The 19,064-nt window shown below is 37.5% G+C and overlaps 1 protein-coding gene across 37 annotated transcripts in view; it reads right to left on the bottom strand.

Moving 5' to 3' along the window:
* LOC113034636 (neurexin-1a) overlaps positions 1-18,455 on the bottom strand; it is a 261,169-nt gene extending 242,714 nt beyond the window's left edge. For 9 of the 37 annotated variants that reach the window (XM_080287807.1, XM_080287784.1, XM_080287785.1 and 6 more), the window contains exons 1-2: positions 17,766-18,453; positions 15,162-16,521 (exon numbers count right to left, since the gene is read on the bottom strand). In XM_080287807.1, coding sequence (XP_080143933.1) covers positions 15,162-15,873 — 712 coding nt within the window. In that variant the 5' untranslated portion in view covers positions 15,874-16,521; positions 17,766-18,453. Of the gene's footprint in view, positions 1-15,161; positions 16,522-17,765 lie in introns of all 37 variants that reach the window. The other 28 variants (XM_080287804.1, XM_080287799.1, XM_080287797.1 and 25 more) reach the window with 7 other exon arrangements.
* Between the last annotated feature and the right edge of the window lie 609 nt (positions 18,456-19,064).

Here is a 19,064-nt window from a genome sequence, read left to right on the forward strand (position 1 = left end):
TGTTCACAATCAAATTAAGAAATGATTTCGAGAAATAATTATTAATAGCTATTGCACAAGTAAAGCTTGAGAGACATGCATTTCATATTCTTATATTAAATCTGATGTGAGCACGTTATCCTCATGTAATTCTAAACCAAATCTGGATTTGAATACTGGGAGCAAGTCTAACAGCTATTCATAGCAAATTTGGTCCAAAGGTTTGAGCAAAGTTAATGAATCAAACCTTTAGTAAGCATGAAGGGGGGTCCAGTGTTTCTTAAGGTGCTTAGTAGAAAAGAAGTTTTCCTTTAACTTCAGTATTAGCTGACAGAAACCATTAAAACATGCCATGTTTTGCCTCTCTCTGACACACACACGCAAACTTTCTTTCACAAATGTACCCAGCTGGTTACATTCTAATCCAGAGACGTAAATCCATTTAATCCCCTTGACAAAGTGATCCCAGTGCTATTGTGCTGGTAACACTACACCAAAATGCACTCAACTGTCTATCATACGATCTCCATCGCTGATGGTCTTACGCTGTTGATCATGCACATGGTGTATGGCTCATGGAAAATAATTACATTACTATTCAAGTTAATGCCTCACTGAATAAAACATCTGGAGGATAACAGCAACAAGGATTGGACATAAATCTATAAATTGATTTTCTTCTTCTCGTTGCCTCCTGCAGACATTATTCTGACCCTTTACAGAATCCTTAGCCTCCTGACTGTGAACTCAAAACTGTGACAGCTGATTAAATATAAAGTGAGACATATAGAAAGGAAAACGAACAATGCTCTGTCCACTGTTTCAACACACAAGGTGCCGTCATCTAGCTGTACAAAATGTCATTAAGGCACTCGTGTCTCTACAGTGTGTCTGGATGCAGTTGGCTGAGTAGTCTTGGCAGGATCTCAGTGACAATGCACTTCACATAAAGGACCATGTGTCACATTCACTAGACCCAGCATCCAGCAATAGATATAATTCATTTTCTCTGCCATTTGACAATTTTATAAGATCATGTCTGCCTGAATCAGCTTTTTGTCATCTGTGCTTACAGTCATCAGCATTGCGGTGTTTTAGCTTTGTATGAAGTGCACCTGTTAAATGGATACTATATTTTTGAAAAACAGCATTTTAATGTTTTCTGTCTTTGAGTTTTTTAGATTGCACGTGTGATTAAGGACTCGTTAAGGATGATTAAGGAATCCCTTTGGCTTACTAAGCAAAATACACAGAAATTTACAAAGGCATTCAGGATATTGGTCAAATACTTGTGTTTTGTGTCTTTCCTCTGCTTTGCAAAGACATAATAATCAACAACCATTATCGTAGTGCTAGATCCTGCTTATTAAGACATAACTGTGAAGGCTGAGTAAAGGTTCAACTGCATGCCCTCGCTCTTATGCTGACAACCCCCACATACCTCCTTGTCTGTATTTAGTCTGCTGTTACCATGATCCACAGCAGGAAAATAAATAATATTATTTGCCCTAAATTGTCTTAAAGACTATGCGAAATCACAGCTAAATAAAATGTGAAAGTCAGAATACTGTTGCTTTATGACACCACAGTGCTCTGCATTTATATTTCATGCAGTCATTATTTATGTAACATAGTTCTGTCTCGCAATATTGGGCGTACTGGGTAGAGCGGTCAGTTATGATGTGACAGAGTCACTAAAATAAGAGCATTATGTAAAATATCTAAAGTATACCATCAGCGTGATTAAATAAAGTAATTTGTTAAATAAAGTTCAGTAAGATGAATTATTAAGAACGCAAGATTTCATAATGAAGCCGTTCAGTTCCATTTTACATATCCACAAAAAGAAGTAGTTTATCGTGCCAGTTTTGCTTTGAAAAAGTAGGTCAGCAGCAAATATTCACTGTGGAAAACCTGAAACTGAAAAAGTCTCATAGCTGGAAATTCTGTGGGTATTTGTACATCATTTAACAAAGACACAGAGAACTTTAACTGTCAAATGTTTGCTTTTTTTTTTTTTAAACAACTGCTCAAAAATATTATATATAAAAATTATGAACTATCAACTGTCATGCCAGTAAACTGCAACAGTCTAAAGTTCAGCATGTTGGCTACTCAGTACAAGAAGAGTGAAAAGTTTCAATCCCAGAGCTCACTCACTGACTGCCAACATTGGAAGTTACGATGGGGCATGACCACAAATAAAGACAGGTTTCTATTCACTATCTACTATTCTTGAGAGATGCCATTTGGACTGAATAGGATTTTCCTGAGTACCTCTTCAGGTAGTTCACAGACCTTTGAGTCTGAGCTCCCACAGTTCCCATTTATTGTAGTGCTACATAAACAGCCTTTTCTCTCTAGGGTTGTCAAAATCTATACAGAGATACCCATCGATATTAAAAAATTACTGTAGTATTATTCTCATTTGCAATAGTATTGATACCAACAGTGCCATCTTTGCCTCCTCCTGTTGACACAAAAATTCCCACAACTCTGCAGACAGGCAGACACACACACACACACACACACACACACACACACACAGCCTCGCCCTCACTAGTTAGCGTTAAACAAGAGTTTATAAGGAATAATTAATTAATAGTTAAGAAATTAATTAGTATTAAACAGTTATCACAAATGTTAACCTGACCTGCCCAAACTTTAACAGTAGCTGTTTAACTTTTAAAGGTTTTCCTATAGCGCCATCTGTTATTATTAAGGAAGCTGCTAGCAGCTATGACTAAAACGCTAAAATGGGAGCTAGGCACCAAATGTCAGGCAGCAAGTGAGTCCTGCCCATCTTAATAATGCCCAACATTAATTTAACAGGATAACACAGTTATTTGTGTCTAAAAAGTGTTACATTTCTTTTAAAGTCCCAGACAAGAAGCAGAGAAATGTGTACCAGCAACTAGACAGAAACAGTGACAGCCTAGCTTACCTACTCTAGTTAAAAACATGGTGCCAAGTCCCCCTAGAGCAGGGGTGTCAAACTCAAATACACAGTGGGCCAAATTTTAAAACTGGAACAAAGTCGTGGGCTAACATTAATATTTATTGAAAAAAAAATCTTCCTCCAGATATAAAAATGAATCTTTTCTTATGGACTCAAACACGTTTTGGTGAAAAACTGAATATGGAACAAGCAAAGCTTAATACTAAACAATATATATATTAGCTGTATAATACCAGTAGGCCAGCTCTAATAGTAATTTGGTATGGCTTCGCGGGCCAAATGTAATTAGGCTGCGGGCCAAATTTGGCCCGCGGGCCAGAGTTTGACACCTATGCCCTAGAGGCACAGCACTAGCTTAGATAACGTAAATATTGTTTTTCCCCACATAATATTGAAAATGATTATTGAGTATTTTTCTTGGGTATCAATATCGAGTTTAAAATTCTAGTACTGTGACAACTCTACTTCTTTCACATTTTCCATATCCAAAACAAGTGTATGATAAATATTTAAGAGTAGAATAGGGAGTTTTATTTAATTATTTTTCTTTTCAGATCTCCTTCCAGAGCCTCAGAACATATTATACAACTGTTTTAGTTGACTAATACTTCTCTTGACTAGTAAAGTGAATGTGTAAAATTGCTCAAATGCTTCGATGCATTCAATACATAACACGAAAAACTATGAAATCTCCCTAAATTCGTCTCTAAATGTCATCACTACACATCCAATAACAGAGAACAAAACACACCAAATCCATTCCCGGCCCCATGCGCAGTTGTCAATTTGAAAAATAGTAGCAGGAAGGCTGTTCTAAAATCCCTCGTCACGCAGGCATTTTAAGGGAAAATGTAAAAGCCTTGCAGCAAAGGTCAGCACTACCACAGGATCAATTTGTTGTTAAATTACAATTTAGACCAAATCAAGAATAATGAATGCAAGTGAAGGCTCATCTCTTAGTAGCATAGCCAAGCCTAATGCATCTTTCTACCAGAGGAGTGTTAGTGGCATTACACGGCTTACCCTCTACCCCATTATCCTTCTCAAGCAACAGTAAGTGTGGAGAGAGAGGAAACGGGCAGAGTGACCAGCTACTCTGATGGAAATTGATAGCGCCCACAGCTGTGGATATTTCTGCTGTTGCTAATTCATATCTTCACTATCTCAGATGCTCACAAGACACATGCATGCTTTCCAGGCAAGGATCTGTTCATATTACCTTTTTATTGTATCGCCCCACTGACACTGGGCACCTCAACACAGGCAGAGACCAGAATAGGTTAAATTTAACCCTTTAACTCAAAATAGCCAAAAAATATAATCTGTTAATTCACTGATATCTTTGAAGGCAAAAGTTGGCAGGAGTGACATTAACCTTTGCCTAAGAGGTTAGATTTTGATTCCCACATTGGACTTATATTTTCACACTTTTAAGACATATTATATTTACACTTTATTTTACACTTTGTTGTCAGTGTTTGGTACCATTTAAGACATGCCTTCTCTGCAATATGTCATATAACACCTTCTTACAGTCAGGGAACGTACACTGCACTTGAAGGAGGCACAAGAGAGCACAAATACATCGGACAAACTTTAGGAGCTTAAAATATAAAAGCAGACAGATTTTGGTGCCACTGGATACAGCCAGGCTAACCTAATTCCAGTGTTTGACCTATAATCTAAGTAGCTGCTGGATGTACCATATTCTTTACTGGGCTGATACAAGAGGGGTGATGGTGTTGTTATCAAACCCTTTGTAAGACAGTGAGGAGGAAAATTTTCTGAAATGGTAACATTTTGAAAAGAACCTAATCAATCAAATTGTGATGTATTGTGCCTAGCTGCATATTTACTTCAGGCAGATGGCAGGTGGATAATATAGTCCAACTCAGATATTTCCAAAGAGATAGACGAAAAGAGAGGATTGTGCGAGCAGATGTGCTCAGGGGTCTCTCAATTCTTTTACATCTTGTGGACTGGAATGATCCAAGAGGATAATCAGAAAAGCTTATACAGAATTCTAATAACCTTAATCCCAGGGTAGAAGATATCTAGGATAGTATTACAGATGTAGAGTCAATCTTTTTTTTTTTTTGATGCAGGAGTATTAGTCCAAGCAGAGGAATTAAGAAATTAATGTAAACTTCAAGTTTGTGTATATATATATATATAGGCTCAGCATATTTGTAACTTATTGCGACAGGGCTCATAGCTTCATGCTGAAGCGAGATATGCCAACGCTCACTACACATCTGTTCTAAGAAAATGTGCACAGCAGTTGCTTAAAGAAACTAGTTGCCGCAGCTGCCACTGTTGACGTGTGGCAAATCCCTATCTGAAGAGTGGCTCTTAAGCTAAAGTTAGAAAAAAAAACATTAATAAAGTGCACTGAGCATTAACCACAGCTAAGCTCTTAGTACTGTTAACATTAAGCTACATCCTTTTCCATTATAAGTGGCAAAAAAAGACAAAACTATACAAAAATGTCACGAAGCAAAAGTGTAAACCAGTGATCTGTTCTGACTGAGTTACCATTTGAATCCCATTTTTATTTAATTTGTAGTTCATATTACATTTTGTTTGTTTGTTTTTTGGACTCAAGAAGACGTTTTAAACATTATGCAGACTGCCTCTTGAACTTCTACACATGATGTAGACTGGATTACCATAAAGATGGGTTCATTTGTGCAACCTTTACTCTCTTTTGGGAAGTGATGAAAACTCTCCCTGAAAACTGATTTGTCTTCCCTCTATCGCCGGAGTAATGGATTTCAAATTACGGCGCAGCACTTTTGCCTTGTTTTTAGCATTTCAGCCGCCGCTCGTGACTGACGACACCCAACCAGCAGCATCAAAGGTAAATTATGTTCAAAGTGAAAATATCATCTACAGTCTGGAATCTAAAGAGTTTTGCTTCTAAGCAGTTTTATTCCTGCATGAAGGTGAGAACCAAGGCAGAGATATGTGATCAGTTTTGCCTCTCTCTCTCTGTCTGTCTGTCTCAGCTCACTTATTTTAAAACCGTGGGACAGGGTATATGGCCTCGGGAGAGGCAGAAGTACCCTTTTGGTTCTATATCTGTTTGAGGGTGCTCAAGTCATCCAGACTATATAGAAAATGCTATGAATTGTATTATGGAAACTGAAATATATTTTTACACCAAGGTATTAAAAGGTCTCCAGTGGTGAAAATAAGGAAAAAAATATATGTGTGGAACACCTCATATCTGCAAGATCTCATACACATATGAGATAATATTGCATAATCAGGGTAGTGATTGCATGTCAACAGAACAGCAATATGTTATGCATTTTATATACTGTAACTTCCATATGCCAGCTTAATATGCTCCTGTAAGAAACATGTGTAGCTCAGTTAAACACAAGTTTGCATGTGTGGGTGTCTGTGTGTGTGACATGGAAATTTGAATGTGTTTATTTGTGCTGTAGGATGAATCCCGTTAAAGGAGGAGTTTGGTGTCAACGAATTTCACAAACACCCTTTGACAGTCAGGAGCAAATGTATTTAAACAAGGCAAAAATCCTACGGGAAAATCCCTCTAATCTTTTGATCCCGATATCTGTCTTTGGAGTCAGAGACAGCAGTATACTATTAATCTGCTTTTGTCTGAGTGAAGCTGCAGGAGGCCTCTAGACAAAATGACACTTTCAGAGATACAGTACAGTCACATGTTGGGTTTTTTTGTTGTTGTTGTTTTTTTAAGCAATGACAGACATGCCCGAAAGGGAGTGATCACTCAAATTACAAATTCATCTTCCTATGAAATCTATATTAAATGTGAACATGAGAAAAGCTGCTGAATTCTTAAACCGCATTTTCACATTGGGGCCATTAATATAAATCAACTGATCAAATGATAGTGCTGCTTTTCTAGTCTCAAACGCAAGCTTCTTTTTGAATACATTATATTTGCTTACTTATATTTTTCCATTTGCATTTAAAAGTATTTTTATATGGCTCGTCATAAATTCTCATACGCACCTATCTGCGCATAGATGTGAATGAATCGCTGTTGTTGTTTAAAGCTGATCAAAACTGATGTCAAATGAAGATATTTGCCATATTAAGCCAGTACTGTGTAAACAAGTATATTGAACTGAACTCTGTCTGGACATGCCCAAAAACAATGAAGGTATCACCAAGTCTTTAATCATAATTTGCACATTTGCACTTTCTACCACTACAATCTTCTGGTCTCATTGATTTATTTTGCAGTGTACCTTTGCATTATTGTTAAATACTCAATAACATGCTAGTTTTCAATCAAGTTACCCATTATTGCCATGTGGACTTCTCCACTCCACTGTTGCTTTCAAAATGTTAATTTTTTTCAAGAGGATACAACTTGGCTCAAAGTATGCAGTACGGGCTTTAGGCGAAAAGTCAAAGCGTAAAACAAACAGAAACTTCACTGTGAATTTATTGAGTTCCTCATCCAGAAGCAAATAGATAGTGTTAAAAAGCTGCCCTACCTGCTGCCACAGTGGCCCTGGCATAGAGGGCAGCCAGATTTTGCACTAAAATATTGCTCAGCACCAAAACACAGAAGCCTATCCGTCTTCAAGTAGTATAGACTCAATGACAGACCAGACCAACTCTTTAGTAGCTTACATTGTGTTTATCACCAATCCAAGGTGCCTATACATCCAAACCTAATTAAAGGGTAAAAAGTTGTTGATAAAACTCATTGTCTTTGTCTCTTTGCCAAAGACACAACTGCTGCTGCTTCTTCTCTGCTGAATGGGTCAACCCTCTGCAAATGGCTGTGCCATATCGATGCATTATTCACCAGTGCAATCAACCAAAGCAAACACTGTAATTACATTAGGACTGCAATAACAAACACAAACTGTTCTAAAGTCTCGGGCAAGAATCTCGACTGTAGACATTCACATGCACCACAAGAGCTTATTCCCAGTGACGTTACAGCAGGTGATAGTCACAACTGTCATATGTTATGCAAAACACAACCTCTGGTGTAACCACGGGATAGAGCCACACATCTGAAATCTTTCTTGGATATTTTAGTAGACAATAATATGGCATAAACGAGCATAAGACAGATCTAGTCCCAGAACCAGTGTCATTTTTTTTTTATTAAAAAAAGGTTCAAATAATGCACAAATATGCATTTCATATAAATTAACCTGTGATTCAATCGACTGAAGGAAACTAATTTTAATTAGACATTATGTTGATAATTAAACTTTCCAGATCAGCACAGACAGTTCATTAGAGGTGGTACAGTATTATAAACACAAGTAACGTTGAGCTATTTTCAGTGGCTGCAGACAGACTGGGATCACACTATTACCTGTGGGAAGATTGCCAGGAAAGGTTTCACTGCCACTGCCATGTCTATCCAAGTTATATCTTGGGGATGAACCTGGAAACTGAAATACTAATAACCAGGATTCAATTTTAAGGTAAAAAAAGAGCTACAAAGAGTGTGACATGGATAAAAAAAAAACAAGCAAGCAAAACATTGTGCATCTACCTAAATGAGCATGTGAATAGTGTATCTCCTGCGTGTGTTGTGTTGCAGTACTTTCCTTCTGTAATGAATCAGTAATGCACAAATCTGTTTTGACACTCTTGTTTTGGTGAATTAAAACCGTCACAGTTGATGATTGTTCAAAAGTCAAAACAGGTTTGACATTATTTCAGTTACTGTAGGCTACAGTCATTTTTGGTACTGCGCCATCCTGTAATAGAAGCTTAATAAATGCGCTTATGTTTTGTGACTGTTTGTCCTATAAGTGACATTAGTTTCAAGGATGTCTAACTATATTTTCACCTAGAAGCCTAGAAGCAATGCTATCAGCTAAAATCACAATATGATAGTGCAAGGCAATCACAGTTACTCACTGTACCCGGATAATGTGACTTATCTTTTAAATTACATAATACACAAAGTGACAAACAAAATGCTGTGCAGTCTTACTTGGGGTCTGCCCTACTTTTTTTCTTTCTTTTTTTTTTGTACCAGGGGAGATTTATGGTTGGTTAATGTACGATGAGATAAACAACATGATTCCATTTTATCAGGATAAAATATGGAGCTATGCAATGCATCTATGTTATTTCTTTAATGAGAAACAAAAAGGGCATACTGACCATCGAAAAGTGCATTTAAATAATTGTTTCAACCGATCAAAGGGATTTGTGTTTGTGTGCGTGTGTGCATTTGTAAGTGTGTGAATTGGAGAGAGAGAGACCGAGGAGAAAGAGAGCAGGAGAGAGAGAGTTATGTGCACACTTGTGGTTGGACAGAGGAGAGTTGACAGGTCCGGTGGCAAATCCTATAATCCTTTCATCTGATCAAAGTAATACAACAGCTTTTAGATTATTTAATGGAAGGGTAAATTTTAAACTTCAATGTACTTTATAGTTAAATCCATGTATGCACAATAGGTAAATTTGCAGAAGCTTTAAGAACGAATTTCGATATGTTAGTATATGCACTTTTATTTCTGTGTGTGTGAATTTTTTTTCCCAGAAGTGTTTTTGGTACAGTAGAACACTAGCTTCAAAAAATATTTTAAATCTCTGGTGTGATTTAAAAACTAAATAAATAAATAAAAATCTTGCATACATTTTCTGCTGTGGTTTTGACTTACCTCCTCACTAAAACTCAGAATGGTGAGGAAGCAAGAAAGAAAGCATGTGTGTTTAATATGGCTGGGAAACATTCTCTGTACTTGCCACAAAACATACTATCCTGCAAAGGTACAGTGCAGCATTCTTTATTTCAGAGGGACTTAAGTAACACAAGTTCATAGAGTTTCAGCGCAGTTGATAGTAGGAGTTAAACCTGAAGCACTACAGTCATTTTTCACTGCAGTTAGCATTATCAAGTGTTATATGTAAGTGTGCTTACAGTTAATATAAAATGAGGTCAGCATGGACCAACAGTAGTTTAGCTATCAGATAGTAAATGTCAAATAATCCTTTTTTTCAGGCAAACCTGATATTTAGACTTTAAGGTAAAGGGAGATTTTGTTTGTTTGCTTGTTTTGTGGGATTTTGTTGAGTTTTTTCCTCTTGATGTGATACATCAAAAGCTAACATTTTTAGCTCTTGAACTCATATGTGAGGGAAATGTAGAAGTCAGTTATTTTACTTTGGAGCTTCTTGAGACTGAATAATCTGTCATTATTTATATAGTATTATAGCTGGCCTAATCAAATTTTGATATTTAAAATGAAACAATAATGCATAAATTAAAAAAAATAATTTAAAATGATGACCTCACATATAGTTACTAGCCAAGCCCATAAGGTCCGCAGACCACAACTTGAATGTTTTAAGTCAGTTTTACTCACTTTGGCTCTCAACAGCTGCAGGGAACTGGTATAAAAGCTATGCTGAACCCAGTACTTGCTCAGCAGCAAACAGAAAACAAAGTAACCAGTGAACATAAAACAGAACAATTTCTTCTATTTGATGGTTAGCCAGAAACATAACTCTAAATGAATACCGAGGCTAGATCTGCAGAATGAGTCATTATAAAGTGTGTGGTAAATTTTTGCCAGCATAACTAGAAATTGTGTTAGTTAAATGCAGATTAGCCATTAAAGGCATCAGGAGAAATCCAGGTGTTCCAATCCCATTCTGGAGTGCTTGACAGCCGGTCATGGTGATGGTAGAGGTTTGCCTTGAGGGTTTTCAGAGGTTTTCTCTATGAAAGGATGTACCTGTGACAAAGTCTGCATAGGGACAAGGCGGCGTTAGATAAAATGTGGACCTTGCATCTATTTCCATCAATACTACCTAAATTATTATTATAATGATGTGTTTTCACTATTTAAATATTTATTGCTTAAATGTGCTTTGTAAGAAGTCCAAATAAGTATTGTTTGTTTTATGAAATTATTTGTTGTTTATAGACCTGCAAAACCCCAGAGTCCTTCAAATTTCACAGATTTAATAAATCTAGCACTAATTAAAATCATTAAATGCTTATGAGTAGGTATATTAAAGCATTCTATATATATTTATGCAAAACCCCATTCACAGAGACTTAAAAACCATCTGGCAACCACTGGTCACAAGGCAAAAATGTGTATTCCCTGACTGGATGCAGGTGGTTACTGACAATCACTAAGAAATGATTGTTAAAACCATATTTATGCAGAACTAGACCACATGGTAACCACCTGTTGCTAGGGAAAATGTGTATTCCACTGACTTTTGGCAAGTGTTCACTGAAGGCTGTTGATAGTCACGAGCATTAACTGCCTCGACAAAAACCTCCCTGTGACTGCTTTGGCTAGTAGCAGGCTTCTGTAGTCACTAGCAGCTTGCACAGAGGACAATGGATTCGTTTGCCTCACACTGTCTCAAGTTTTACTACTGTTCAAGGAGTAAATGCAGAGTATTTGCAGATAAGTCGGCATCTTACATCCAAATAATGGGTGATCACAGCAACCGCAAGGAGGTTTTTGGTGTAGCACTCTCTTTGCAACCAATTTCATCCAGAAGCAGCTAGCAACCTCCAAAAACCACTTATTAACTCACATCAACTGCTCTCAAGCCCTGTGTGACTGAGATCTAATCGTGTCATTAAGGTAAGATTGGTGGAGTAACCATGGGCTGGCTGGCTTGGTATCTGGCTTCCATGTAACCCTCGATGTTGCCACCACTATATAGTACCAGATCAATGGATTCACTATAGACAATATATTTACCTGATGATGTTGTGCATCTGCTCTTGAAAAAACCCTTTTAAAGTCACTGTTATAATCATAAAATTATAAACTATACTTTGTAATAAACGGTGTGTGCTTGTAGCTTCAGGGCTTCAGTTCAGTAACTTGCAGCACGAATATACACTGTGGGTTATAAAGTTTTGAGACATTGCCTATAAAAAGCAAATGTGATATTCTGCCATCCCCTTCAAGGTTGTCTCCTTGTGCAATGATGCACTGCTTCCAGTGCTCTGGCTTAGAGCACTTGCTGGAAGGGCTTGTTAGTGTATATTTGCAATTTCACCATGAACCTCAAACTATGAATGAGAGCAAATATCAAACAAACAGTATCCAACATCACTGCTGACAAGTTATTGTCCAGAATAAAATAAAGACAGTCTTCAAAGGAAAAGACTTCAGTCACCAAGTCCTCAAAAGGAGAATCAAGTCAGGACCACTGAAAGACAATTGTCAGTTTCTTTGTTTGCTGTAAATTTGCTACCCAAGGTAGGACTGCCTATAACTGCCTAGATTATGCTGCAGCACGCTGACACATCTCAGGGAGAACTTTTGGCTCAAACATCTGCTTCTTTCTCCCTAAAATTAAATGTACTTTTCAGTGTTGCAACTTTGACACAGTGAGCGAGGTCAAGCATGACTCGGAGATGTACAAGCAAGTGGTCAGAATTAGCTGCTCAAAGGGATTACATTGAAGGGAATAGCAAATTCTCCATTCAGGACAACTCGTGAATTTAATAAGTTATTTGTTATTATCCCTGCTCTGCAATTAAAATTAGAAAATTAGTAGCCATCTATCAAATCAAAGAGTTTTTGCTTTCAGCTTTTATTTTTCCTTTAGATATTTTCCCCCTAAGATACAGACACACTTACTAGACTATGTTCACCCCATCAAAGCCCCTGTATGGCTGTATGTACAACATATTTTTAAAGGATTTTTCATTATTAGGAAGCTTTCAACTTGTCACTATAATCACTCTGATTGCTACTGCTGCAATATACTTAATACACAAACATCTTTCGATAATGGCTGCTCATCGCTCATGCAGCTCATATAAAAATAAACAACACAAACAAGTAGCTATTGTATGTGTATAAAACTATTAACACCAGTAGCCACCCTGCTGTGCATATTAAAATCTCTTCCCCCGAATTCTCGACTAATGAGACACTTACACACACACACACTCACTCACTCACACACACACACACACACACACACACACAAAGAAAATATAGATGTATTGTATAAAATTATCAAACACAGTTTTAAAGTAATTATTTAATCCCTAAACACTGGAATATGAATCTGTAAATTAACCACATAGATCAAGGAATGTTAGATTACAAATGAATCCTTAAGGTAGAATGAAGTGGGTTCATCATCATTTTTAATTTATATAAACCATTGTTTTTGTTTTTAAAGATATTTAATGATTTGTTTTGCAGGGATTCTAAAATACTGCATTTGAAGTCTCCATGTATAGAACTTCCAAGTCCCAAAATTCCAAAAATCTGGCAAATTATACATTAGCCTTACAAATGTTGTGTGTTGGGAGTTTTATAAATCAACTCTTCCAATAAATACCAATAAATTTGAACTTCAGAGATAGTATCAAGGCTAAACTAAATTTATGAACGTAATTTCTAATTTGCTAATGTATTACTTTTTTTGTTAAAGAGTTGTATCCTGTGATAAGATAATAACTTTAAGATTTAATCAGTGCCCATGCATTTTGTATAAAAGAATCCCAGCTTTCCCCAAGACGGGCCTTTTGTCAGGCTGCATCCAGCATGAAATGAGAAAAAAATATGGCTGCACACAATCGCTAGCTTTTCGTCAGCTTAGGGAAACTGAAATAATAAAGCTATTTTGAATTCACAGCTCTTTTTGGCGCAGTAGTAAGAAAAATGGTCAAAGACACATTAATAAACCCAAATGAGAGATTCCCTGAATAGATACTTCTTTTGGATTCATTTTTAAATAAAAAAAAAAAAATCTATCTATGTACTGAAATGTAATTTACAATACTGCAAAAAAAAAAAAAAAAAATTAATTAAAATTACAGCAATACATAATGACACTGTTACAATCAAAGAATTTTGATTATAGACTGTAGTCTGCTCTGAAAGAAGCAGAAAATGGAACAATAATGACATATTTCAAGATATTCACTGTCGCATTCTAATTGTGGATCTATTTGTATTTTCTTTCTGCAGCACAGCAACACAGCCAACACTACTTGTCATGGATTTAAAGTAGACTAAATAACATTTACACTTAAATGCCTGTTAGTGAACTACAGCAATTATTCAATGTGTCGGTGCATGTGGTTAGTGAAAGGCTATACTACTTCTTGTTTAATTAACACCATCTACAACATCTACAAGACCCGATTAAAGGGAAAAATAAAACATTGTTCACAAAGCATGGTGCTATATGAAGATGTTATGTTTGCAATTTGATGAGAATATCTTATGTGGCAGTAGTAAGTTTTCCAGTAGTGCCTTAATAAGCTCATTGTTAATAAAAGATTTATGTGCCTGAATAAAGATACATGATCTCATGAAATCTACTGTAAATTAGACGTGAGTGTCATTACCGTATTTAAAATAGGTTAAAATAGGTTCAGATTCATCTGTATTTAACTGAGCATGACGAATAACATTAAAAACAGTTAAAATCCCTCCCCCATTGACTGACCAGCAAGCATCCTCCCCCTCAGCATCACAATAAGCTGCCAACCTGAGGGTAGCATTGCACTAAATACTCTGAACACTCATACGTTTTCCTTACAGACTAGACAGAGTGATAGTATTCTCGCTACCTCAAAGAACCCTGTGTTCTCTTTGTCTATCAGTTTGCACGTTCTCAAAACCTTTTTATTCACCTTCATTATCCTGCTGACTTTTTAGCAGTTAGTATTAATAAATACATTTTGCACATGGTTCTGCTAAAGGTCATAATTCAGTTATTTTACATTTGCAATTTTATTTTGTGTTTTCTCAAAAAAATCATATGGATACAATGATTAGATACTAGATCGAATATACTCTCATCACTGGAAAGATTTATACTGTATGCATTCAATGATGTCATTCCTGTTTACTCAGTCAGGCACATAGATGATTACCCCTGCTCTTCCATTTGAAAAGTATGTCATTGGAGATCTTTCATAGGTCAACCAATCCCTAAAGATCTATTTGATAAGAATGGCAGACACCTTTGGGGATGAAGAACACCAGAATGTTTTGCTAATGAGGCCTAGCAGGAGATTCAGTCTTTCCAAACAGCTGTATTGCAGATCAATGGCACACATCATACGACTAAGGAAAACATATGGCTTTAGCCAAATAGAGGAAGGGAATGCGTAATTTTATGGAGGATAGTAATTGAAACAGCCAAATTATGAATAACTTCCTGTTGACTCTAAAGGCTACACTGGACACTTTGTACTGAATGTATGATTCAGATTAAATCAAAGCCTTACCTTCACTGCAGTCCTTTCCTTGGAAGCCTGTCCGAGAACAGTCGCACGTTGGCTCGTTGTTAATTAAACTGCAGACTCCTCCATTTAGACACATGTTGGCTGTACCACAGAGGTCATTTAAGACACCCTCACTGTTAATCATTACAGACTCCGTGTTGTTGACCTTTATGTCTGTTATCCATCCAGTAAAAGGCAGCTGATCCTTGACCGCAGCCGATGTCAGACGTAGTGCAACAGATCGTAATTCCGGTGGTATTCCACCAACAAACAAATGGCTGAAAACAGTCATATCCCGTCTTTTAGACTTCACCTCCACCCACTTTATCTCATTGTCCACCATTAGGGTAGTGTTCTTAAAGTTTCTCCTTATAGTGACTGTGTGCCATTGGCTGTCATTGACCGCTGTGTCAGATATAACAGTCGCAGGCTCCGCACAGAAGATGGAGAATCGAAGGCTGAGTTTACCATTCAGTATGAGGAGCTCTAGAAAGTCACAAAATCCCTCATCATCAAAGTAAACTAGCAGCCCATGGGAACTCCTTGTTTTCATGTTGAAGCTCATTTCACTTTCGCAACATGCATTCCACACTGGAAATCTAGCCCACTGACCCTCAGCACCTGTAAATTCTAGACAAGTGCCTATTTCTACAAAGCAACAAATGAGCAGCCCAACCCATATAATATGGGCAACATGTGGCTTTGGTGAAATCATTGTTTGATTTCAAATTATGTGGGCTGAAGTTAGGACTTACAGAATTCAATGTACTTATAAGGACTTTAGCTTAAGGGGAAAAAAAATAAGCTGGGTTGACTGTGAGATAGTAGACTGGCATGTAACTGACTGTCTACATGGACATACAAGTGTAAACTGATGCATTGTAAGACAAAAGATTAAATGCTACAACTCTAATATGTTTGCATATCAACAGGCTTGGCCAACACTTGTATCCTGGAGCAAACACCATTACCTCATACAGTCCAGGCCACTGGCCAAACCTCTCACTGTTGTCGCCAAAATAGTTTGAACTGTTTAAAGGTCCTCTCTGCCATGGTTATTTAGAGCAAAGGGACAGAGATTCAAATATCCACTGGGCACACTCGGTCTGATTTATGTAATTACGGAACAGTCCCTTCTGGTGCCAGTTAGTGTGTGCACGGTTTCACTTGAGTTGAAATGGCAGCTTTAATCTTCATGTTCATGCCAACATTCTTTGGCGGGTAACTGGAAGCCTTGCTCAGGGCTTTTCACCCTGCATTCTCTGTAGCAAAGAGAAAAAATGCCATATGGAGCCACGTTGGCTGATAAGCTCAGCAAAAGAAGCAGTCTGTCTGTCAAGGCAGTCCCCAGACTCAAAGCTCTCTGCAAAAGAAAAGCAAATTTAATGTAGCATCAGTATTTCACCGTATCCATGTCCAAATCCACTTTGGTCAAAGCCTTAATCAAAAACCAGTATTAATGCTGTGATAAGGCAAAAAGCACAGCTAGTCAGGGACTTATATCCAGTGAGGCCTTTGTTACAACAAACACAAGCTATGTCATTAGATTAAGATCACTAGGGCTTTCCAGGAAGCAAACGGCAGCTCTTGACAATATCAGAGAATAGACACATTATTTGATCTTAATGACCAAGTAGGAAAACAATATCTGTAATATTCTCGTTAAAATGCAGTCCTTTCATAATGAAATAGTCACGCAATCTAAAGAGAAAAAGAAATACGAGTAAATTATAATTTGTGATCTAAAGAAAAAAAGATAGAAAGAAATCACGCCCAGCGGTCGGCATTAATAAAACAAATTATAAAGAAAATCTCGGTCACGCAAATAAGAAAATAACTGCCTTACGTCGTTTTTTCTTTCTCTTAATGAGAGTATTACTTTTGCTTGTAAGCGTTAAAACTTCTGCAATCGTTTTATCAGCAGCATTCCGATATAGGCTCCCCTGTCCAGTTCTCATTTGAAGCCCTAACAAGAGGAAAAAGTGCGTCATTTGATGCACAATGGTCGGTCTGTGTAAGTCATACCAGCCGGGCTTCCACTGGGTCTCAGTCAGAACCCAGAAAATGCTCTTCATACTATGTGCTTTGTCCCTATTTTTCACACGGAGTTTGAGCCAGATCCCGCTTTTCCTTCAAATACCAAAAGGAGCAGAATAATGCAATAAAACGAAAACAAAAATAGTTAGTCGATTCTAAAGGTCCGCAATTAGTTTGCATTTCAAGTAAAGAAGATGAAGGGGGGGAAAGACACTCTAACCACTGCACTCTAACCGCTGCACCGCTGTAGATCTGATTTACTTGCCTGCACTTTCCACAGACTGGAGCATCTTATCAATAGACTGAAACTGTGATGAAGATCAGTACGGCGTGTTAATGATCATGCTTAAACTATTAGATAGCATAATCCTCGTCTGAACTGATATATTTTGCCTTTTCGCCGTCATCATCTCATCAATAACATGCCCCATATCCTGACATTTGCCATGCACGGCAGCTGCAACGGGCTCACTATAATAAGTGTGTTATTTTATGTCCATGCGGCATTTTTATCGAGTCGCTCACAACTACAACAATTCTTCGGTAAACAATATGAGGCGCCATTATTACCTTTGCGCGTGCACCTTTACTTCTACGGGACCCTTAATAGTTGTCACAAGAGAAGAAACGCGATTTCATGCAAGGCGCCGCGGACTGAGCTCCTTTAAACCAGCACTGTCCATATTTTGTCTCTTTGAAATCCAATGCTCCAAATCCTCTTTAGCGAAACCTCCACATCAAGATCTGCTTTCAAGTGAATCGCAGCATCAGCCAGAGAGACAGAGAGAGAGAGAGAGCGGAGAGGGAGAGAGGGGGGGGGGGGGGGGGGGGGTTAGGAGAGAGAGCGAGAAAGACGGGTCCACTTTCACTCTAACTCCTAAAAAAAATCTCACAGGTTTAAAAATTACCTTAAATATTCAGTCCTCCAAATGTATTTTCTGCTAATAAAAACACAACAGAACTACAAAAAAAAAAAAAAAAAATCTAACCCACGATGTGGTTAGTGGGAAGAAGCGCGGGGCGAAAATCCAGTTATCTTTGTGGAAGAGAAGGTGCAATCTGGTTTCCCTGTTGAGCTTATCCAGCGACTGTCAGGAGCCACAGACAGAGAGTATCACGTGTCTCTTCGTGATGTCTACCGGGGAGGGGCTGAATGCAGTACCGTGGACAGCGCCTCTGCCTACACAAGCATCCATCCACGGACATTTATGGCACACGCAACTTTGGAGCTAAACCTCGTGAAACAGATGCGCTTGATTAATCGACGCGCAGAAGCGGTCAAGGATGGTTTAGACACACGAAGTGATGTCTTTAAAACAAACTAACCGTGTGTATATGAGTGTGTAGCTTACAGGCTGATCTTAAAATCGATTTTTTTTTATTGAATTATTGCTGCGGATCAAGCGTAAAGATCGTGAATACGGCTAATCAGGGGCTGTCACTTTAGTTGTTATTAGTAGATCAAACTGAATCCGGATCCAGGGGTGTTTAATGCTCATTTATCACGCAGCAATTCAATGTACCCTATCAAACTATTTCATCAAGTAGCTCACATTCACTTTTTTATGCCTGTATATTTCATTTAATTTATTTATTTATTTATTTATTTATTTCACACTTGGTACAACAGATCAAACAAACCAACCACACTTTCTATCAATAAAGCACTACAACCATGTGTGAAAAGGAGCAGGAAGAAGAAAATCCACATATTAAAAGTCCACTGTACGTGACGTCGTCTACTGTATTTTATATTGTAATGGAAATAGCATTTCATACTATTTTTGAGTTCTCTGAGTGAAAGCTAAATATCTGTTTTGACAGTTAAGCTGATATAATAAACCAAAAATTCTAACGATGAATGTCCTC

The sequence above is a fragment of the Astatotilapia calliptera genome, chromosome 13, assembly GCF_964374335.1.
Source record: "Astatotilapia calliptera chromosome 13, fAstCal68.1, whole genome shotgun sequence".
Taxonomy (NCBI): Eukaryota; Metazoa; Chordata; class Actinopteri; order Cichliformes; family Cichlidae; genus Astatotilapia; species Astatotilapia calliptera.